This window comes from Chamaea fasciata, unplaced genomic scaffold (assembly GCF_029207755.1).
Source record: "Chamaea fasciata isolate MVZ Bird 193981 ecotype frontalis unplaced genomic scaffold, bChaFas1.0.hap1 SCAF_16, whole genome shotgun sequence".
Classification (NCBI taxonomy): Eukaryota; Metazoa; Chordata; class Aves; order Passeriformes; family Sylviidae; genus Chamaea; species Chamaea fasciata.
In genome coordinates this window covers 8,486,492-8,494,051 of record NW_027094101.1, presented here as the reverse complement: position 1 = coordinate 8,494,051, position 7,560 = coordinate 8,486,492, and the positions used below count along the sequence as shown (strand labels likewise).

General features: G+C 51.9%; 1 protein-coding gene across 1 annotated transcript; it reads right to left on the bottom strand.

The window, feature by feature from the left end:
* Positions 1–391: 391 nt before the first annotated feature.
* On the bottom strand, positions 392–4,719 carry MED9 (mediator complex subunit 9). The gene is made up of 2 exons (XM_066197927.1): positions 4,575–4,719; positions 392–1,166 (listed from the first exon to the last, which is right to left on the bottom strand). The coding sequence occupies exons 1-2, from the start codon at positions 4,709–4,711 to the stop codon at positions 950–952; spliced, it is 354 nt and encodes a 117-aa protein (XP_066054024.1). The 5' UTR covers positions 4,712–4,719; the 3' UTR covers positions 392–949.
* Positions 4,720–7,560: the final 2,841 nt, after the last annotated feature.

Sequence of the window (7,560 nt, the reverse complement as noted above, 5' to 3'; positions counted from 1 at the left end):
TACATTGTGCTTTGTTTATCTCAGTGTTCTGCTTTACTCAGAGTTTACACATTGGCACCTTCCCAAAGAAAGTACTAGTACAGTATCTCAAAGGGAACAGAGTAAATCTCTGAGCTACAGGTGAGTTACAACCATCCCACTGAGCAGAATTACCTGTTCCAGCTGCTCAAATGTTTGTGGTTGTGGGAAGCTCCTGGATGTGGAACTTACTTGTCCTGTTGAGCCTGACTTTAGTATGGAGTAACTAAAAGCTTTTATCATTTATGCTCTTTGATTGTTGCCCTTCCTCTAAGAGGGAAAGACATTGGAGCTGGGCCCAGGATCCCATGTGCTGCCAACATCCTGCCCCTGCTCTGCCCACATCCACTCAGTGAACACACAAGAGGGGCAGTTTGGAATTTATAAATCTTTATTTGACTCATCTCAGACACAACCACCAATTGTTTAAGAAAGAGAAATACAGAAGTAATTGAAAGCAATCACTCCTCTTCCAACACGCAGGGAATGGAAAGTGTACCAGAGACTTTCCAGGAGCAGGGCCAAACAGTTCATGCTTCCCTCCTATGCTCCCTTTTGATGTTTGGCCGTTTTTAAGGAAAAAAAAAAAATTGCAGAAATGCCCGCTTTTTCACCAGCAGGTACTTTGACCCTTAGCGAGGAGAAAGCAAAATGTCTCCTGTTTGTTTGAATGTAAAAAGGAAGAACCCCACCCAGAGAGAAAACAGGAGATGGGATATATAAGTGCACAGTCCTGCAGTTGATCAAGGGAACGTGCTGCTGCCATCGTCCCAGGAGAGCACACGGTGTCCTGGCTCAGTGTCACACACCCATGGTCCACACAGGCACAACACCACAGCTCTGTAACCACAAAACCTAAAGAATGAAATGACCACTCCTGCCACCCTGGACAGGAGGTATCTCAGACCCGGAGAGTGGAGCTGTGTCTTTCCTACTCCTTGGGGATTTCAAACATGCAAAGGCTCTTGTACTTCTGCAGCAGCTCGTTTTTGGTCCGGACCTGCTCCCGCAGGTTCTGCAGCTGCTGCTGCTGCTGCTCTGGGCTCACCCCGATGCCAGGCATGGAGCTGATCAGCTTCCTCATCTCCTGGAACTTGTTCTTGAGCTCATTCAGTACCTGGTGAACATCCTGGCTGTCCTTGTCCATGCTGCAGAGGAGAGAAAACCGAGACACTGTGAATTCTCCTATTGAAAATGTTGTAATTTCCAATACAACCAGTGTTTGAACTGGAATTCACTAGGAAAATTGCTCTTGGTATCTAGCTACACACACCTGATTCACCTACCCCAATAAAATGACACAGATGTATATAGACTGCGTAGCTTAGGGGCAAACTGGTTTCCTGCAAATCTCCAGCACACAATCCAATCACCTCAGGATGCATTAATCAGGTTAGGAGCTGCTCTGCAGCTTTCAAACATCACCCTGGAGCAGGCTAAATTCTCCCTCTGAACTCCTGTACCTCTCTTTGGGGAAGGTAAGATTGCATATGTGTTGTGTGTAGTCACCTGGAAAAAAAGATCTCAGTCTCACCCGTGACCTGTTGCTGCTGTAATACAAAAAATCAATGCAGTCAAACAGCTTGACAGCAGAAAACAGAAACTGTTCCCCAAAGTATCAGAGAGTGTCTAAAGGCAGAGAAAATGGTACTTGGGAGCTTTAAAAGAAGTCTCTGGGGATTTATACTTAATAAAAGAGAAGCAGTGGGGGTTTTTTTGGGTTGATTTGGGTTGTTTTTTTTAAGAGCAGCAGAATTGGCTCTGCAGCCAGCTCTGTGCTTTTCAAGGCTCAGTGTTGTCTGAGGCAGCATCTGCCCTTGAACCCTCATTAGTATCTGACTCAGCTTTGTTAGCACCAGCAAGAAGTTTTACTGATTCCAGGCAAAAGCAAGTCCCCGCTTCCAGGCTGCCTGTTAATAGGGAGAGCAGGATTCTAAAGGTCTTTGAAAAACTGGGAGCCTGTTCAATAGCCAGACCTAAAAATAAATCTGCTTGGCATGACCAGGGCAGAGAGGTGCTCGATTATAACTTTGGGGAATCGTGACATGGCTGAGAGCAAAACTTTTAAGCAGATGGCTGCCGCTTGTTTCAAAAGCCTGTTGGAACAAAATATTCATTACTCCCTTCTAAATAAAACTGCAGCTGGTACTATAATGTCTCCCCATTATGCAGGCACTCAGGGCCAGGTCGGCAGTGGAAAAATACAGAAACACACACAACCAACCCCATGGCACATCTGGGGAGGGATGGGATGACACTGCCTTTCACTCACCACAGCTGCAGGCTGGCTTTGACAGAGGTGTCCTCCCCACATCTCATCCCCTTTCCCACTCAAAGAGAACTGACAGCTGCCTGTTGCCTGGTTGATCCAAAGGGATAAATATTTCAGGGTTGGTGGGTTGTTTTTTTGTTTTCCTGATGGGCAGTTTTCCTGCTGGATCAAGCCACTGAAGCGATTTTCTGTTTAGGGGCATGGAGAGGTGGGAGTGGGAAGGTGTGGGAAGAGCCTGCAGCAGCCTGCACTAACACAGGATTCAACACAGTATCCAAACACAGCCTGTACTGATGGACAGGGCACAAAACTTGCCTCAAGGCACAGTGCTCTTCACCACACCAGCACAACCCATAATCAGCGGAGCCACAGTGGGACCTCAGCAGTGATGCCATTGACTGTACAAGGCTGAAAATATCAGCAGACCCTGTTTAGGAAAACTTTCTCCAAACAACAGGAAACAGCACCCGTCCTTGGATGTCAGTAAATTTACGCCATACATCCTCGCTCCGGAGCACAGAGTCACCTTGGAGATGCGTCTTCACAGCTGAGTCAGTGTCACAACAGCAGGGCTGGGCTCTGCCACTCGAGGCAGTGTTAGAGGACAGCCCGTTTGCCATCTGTCAGGGATGGGAGGCACAACATCCCACCGCTGGCCGCCCTGGTGCCACCTTTCTGCCACACTGTCCAGCACCTACGTTGGCTCGAGCTGCCCGGGAAACGCCCCACACCAAGCCAAGGGAGGGAGCTGGGCAGCAGGACTGGGTGGCCCGGTGGGACAGGGCACAAGATATCCCCAGGACTGTCATCTGTGAGTCACTACAACCTGATCAGTGTGACACATCACAATCTGGGAGGTCTCAGCCCATGGCTACTGCCCACTTTGGTGATGTACAGGCACACACCTGGCAGGGGATTTAGCTTCACTCTGTGGTCTGCACAGATCAGAGAGAATCAAGGCTGGGGCAACCTGATGGCCTACACCAAGCACAACTGGGAAACTGAGTGAAATTACAGTTGTTTGTGTTCTCATGCCAATTCTGGACTGGTGTGTCAAAGGTATTCATTCCCATGGATTGGGCTGCTTGGGCTGCAGAGCCATTAAGGATGAACCTCCCTCACCTTTCAGACATGCTTGCTCCAAGTGAAACATCAGCAGGACACAAATCAGCTCCTCAACATGTGCACAGGGAGAGGGCAGGAAGAAAGCAATTCATGCTTCCCATGCCCACTGCCTCACCCTGTAGTGTGCCCAAGTAAGAGCACAGAGCCTGCCTGGATAGATTTCCACGGCAGATATCCCTTTTCTGGGAATTCATATGACTATCTCTGGAGGGGTTGCCCTGAGCCAGAAACACATCAGTCCTCAGGAGCCTTGTACCAACACCTTTCACCTGTACAGTGCTTATCTTGAGCTGGGAAGAGAACAGTGTATATCCCACTGAGGAAGCCATCCTCCTTTTTACAACTGCCCAGAAATGGGCTGCCTTCCTGACGCACCGCCTGTACTTTCTGAGGCTGTTATCAGCCAAAGATCACAGTTCTCTGGGGCAATAACCCAGCGGACACACAGGGCTCCTGCTCTGGGGTTAGTGTGGGGCAATGCACCTGAGCCATGGGAGCACCTGCACTGTTTAGGTGACCCAAACACCAGCCAGGCACTGGTATGACTCAGAGTGGGGATGCACTTGGGGCTGCACCAGCTCCCTCCAGCACTCTTCCCAGGAGCACCAGCTGAGATAAAAAGGGCAAAGGAGATGCTGTGAGGATGAAGAGCATCATTAGAGGGGTGACCCCATTGCCCTGCTGCCTGTTCAGGACATCCTGGGGAAGAGGGGCTGGGAGAGCATCACTTGAGGGAGGACCCAACAGCCCAGCTCCCTGTTCAAGGCATTATGAGGATGCTAAGGAAAGAGAAAACAACTTAGAGGGAACCTCATAACTCTGCTCCCTGTCCAGGGCGTCCCACAGATGCTGTGGTTGGCAGAACATCACTCATGGGGGAACTCCACTGCCCTGTTCCCATCCAGAGTATCTTGGGGATGCCGGGAGCCGGGTGAACACCATTGGAGGGGGCATCCCATTGCCTCACTCCCTATCCGGGGCACCCCCGAGGATGCTGTGACTGGGAGAACATCACTGGCGAGGGCACCCCTTGGCCGTGCTCCTCACGCAGGCCCCCCGAGGGCTCCGCTGTGAGGCAGCACCGTCCGAGCGGGGCGGCTGCGGCAGGGCCGCGGTGCCCGGCGGGGCGGGGGATGGCGGTGGCCGTCCCCGCCGTTACCATTTGATGATGTCGTGGACGAGCGGCAGGAAGGAGAACTCCTCCTGCGCGGGCGGCAGCGGCGGCGGCTTCTGCTCGGCGGGCGGCTCCGGCGGCGGCGGCTCCTCAGCGGCGCGGCCCGCGGGCCCGGACGCCATGGCGGGCCCGGCAGTGACGGAGCGGGGCGGGCCCGGCCGGGCTCCGCCTCACGGCCGCCGGAGCCCGCGGCCAGCGCCCTCAGCGAGCCCGGGGCCGCCCGGGTAGCGTGGGGCTGGAGAGTGAGCCCTGCACTGTGAGCCCGCTGAGAGCCCAGTGATCCCCCTGAAACTGCCAGTGAAACCTCCCCCGAAACCCCCAGTGATCCCCCCCAAATGCCTTCACAGTGATCCCGCTTGTGCCCCAGTGATCCCCCTGCACCCTGCCAGTGATCCTCCCTGAGACCCACAGTGATCTCTCCCCAAGCCCCCCTATTGCTTCCCCCTACACCCCCCAGTGATCCCCCCTGGACCCCTCAGCGATCCCCCTGCGATCCCCAGGGATCCTCCCCTTACACCCCCGCAATGATCCCAATTCCCATCTGAGCCGCACTCAGGGTTGGAGGAAGGAGAGATTGTGGAGTCCCGCACCCCAAGGGCAGGGTGAGGAGAAGGGGTGCCAGGAACCATCCAGGTGTTCCAAGAGCCATTCGGGGAGCACACGAACCACCCAGAGATCCCAGAGAACATCCGTGTGTGCCAGTAACCGTCCAGGGATTGCAGGAACCACCCAGCAGTCCCAGGAGTTATCCCTAGGCTGCTCGTGGCTCCCAGCCCCTCGGCACACTTGGATTTGTGTCCCAAGTCTCTATACATTCCTCTCTTTCAAGCCAAATCTGAGGGAAAAGATGCATTATTGTGTGTAAATAACCACAGCAGGGTTACACTGTCTCTTATATCCCAGCTTTCCATCATGTTTTTTGTTATTGGGTGTCCTCAGTCTGACTAATGCAAATGGCAACGATATGGGCTGGATGATGGGGATGTGATCCCTGAAATGCGTTAAGGGCAGATGTTTACATGGGACCGGACTTTCTGCTCAAGGGAGGAAGCACGGCCAGCATCAGCTGGAGGGAAAGCAAGCTGGAGTGTTAGATGAGAGGCTGGACTGGAGACTGGAGGAATCTGGAGGAAGAACAGAAGTGTGATGTCAGAGCTGGGACTGCTGTGAAGCTGGGAGAGGGAGAAGAACAGGGAGAAGGCTGAGAGAGTTGGGGGTGCTCAGCCTGGAGAAGAGAGGACTCTGGGGAGACCTCAGAGCCCCTTCCACTGCCTAAAGGGACTCCAAGAGAGCTGGAGAGGGAATTTGGACAAGGGGAAATTGCTTCCCACTGCCAGAGTGCAAGGTTACCTGGGATATTGGGAAAGAATTCTTCCCTCTGAGGGTGAGGCCCTGGCACAGGTTGTCCAAAGAAGCTGTGACTGCCCCATTCCTGGAAGTGTCCAAAGCCAGGCTGAACAAAGTTTGAAGCAACCAGGTCTAGCAGAAGGCGCCCCTGCCCATGGCAAGGGATTGGAAGCAGGTGATCTTTAAAGTCCTTTCCAACCCAAACAATTCCGGAATTCTGTGAAGAAATGGAGCTCTGGTGTGACTGGCCTGCAGGAGGACAAGGTGGCTCGGGATGGTGAGTGGTGAAGGCTGGGTGAGGGATGGTGATGCCCCTCTGCACCAAGCAGCCTCATTTTGCTTCAGTGAACTGCTGCCTCTGTGCTCAACCCCTGTACCCGCACAAAGCATCACAGCATGGATAATACCAGCCACAGTTGAGAGCTTTTATTCCTGCTTTGGCTTAGACAAAACGCATGATTTAATTTTTCATTTGAAATAGGCCTCCCTGCTCAATTGTTACAGGCTGAGGAGGACTGGGAAGGCAATTTTCTTTTTAAAACCAATTTCTTTCTGAAAACAAACAGAGGCTATTTATACATCTAATGAGAATGCTGGCAACCATTTGAATGGGGGGTATTGGCTGTTTGCTCTAAATATAGCAGATGCAATCGCTCACTTTGTTCCTAGTGTCAGGAATAGATCCTGGTTCGGTAACTGATGCTGGAATGTGCAAAGGAGCCTGGGGGAGCCCAGGTTCCGCTGAGCAGATCCCTGTGGGAAGGCTGGTGGTATTTATGGCCCTTGACTGAGCCAAGCACGAGGCACAGGATGCTGTGTGTCCTTCAGATGGGGCTGAGCCAAGAGGTTCATTTCTGCCTCTTTTTAAGAGCTGTTTCTAAAGCAAGAGTTGATTCAGGCTCCGTGGGGGACATTTGCCTCAGTGCTGTGCTGGTTTTAATTCTCCCCTTGGCTTTCTGGAGGAGGGCAGCAATAATTGCTGGGCTGCTGGATGCCTGCCTCTGATGGTTGAGTCAGGCAGTTGTTCCAGCAGGTGACAACATGCACATACCATTCAGTACCTAAAGTGCTGTCAATCAGCATTTTTTTTTTGCCTTTCCATTTCCATTTGGAGTCTCATGTTCCCAAAATGCTGGAACACAGCTTTATCTAGCTGGCGTGTCCCTGCCTCTTGCCTTCTCTTCCTTATGGGAACAGATCCTCCAGCTCCCCTAGGTGAACCACCTCTGTCTTTTGGGGCTTGTCATGTCTCATGGCAAGTCCAAGGGACCTGTGTTCCCAGGAGGAGCTGCTGGTGGGTTTCAGCTCTCCCTAATTTTCATTCTGGATTTTTTCACCCGCTATCAGTTTCTCAGCAGAAGGGTTTGAATGAACAACCTGTGAAAACTCCATGTGAGGCAGCTAAAGCATGAACAAAGGCACTTAGTGATGAATGAAATTAATAATTTCCCCCTGGATTTGGTAATAAATCTGAAGTGCAAATGATCGACCTGTTCCTCAGTTTAATTGTGGCTCTTTGTACAATTCACTTGCTGGACAGGCAGCGTCTGAAATGTGTGAATGTTTCCAAACCATCTGATTTTCTGTGTACATTCATTGCTCACCCAGACATTTCATTAACCCA

Coding starts and splice junctions, on each gene's coding strand:
- MED9 (XM_066197927.1), bottom strand. CDS start 4,711: ATGGCGTCCGGGCCCGCGGGCCGCGCCGCTGAGGAGCCGCCGCCGCCG. Junction 1,167..4,574: donor GTCCACGACATCATCAAATG/GTAACGGCGGGG, acceptor TCTCCTCTGCAG/CATGGACAAGGACAGCCAGG.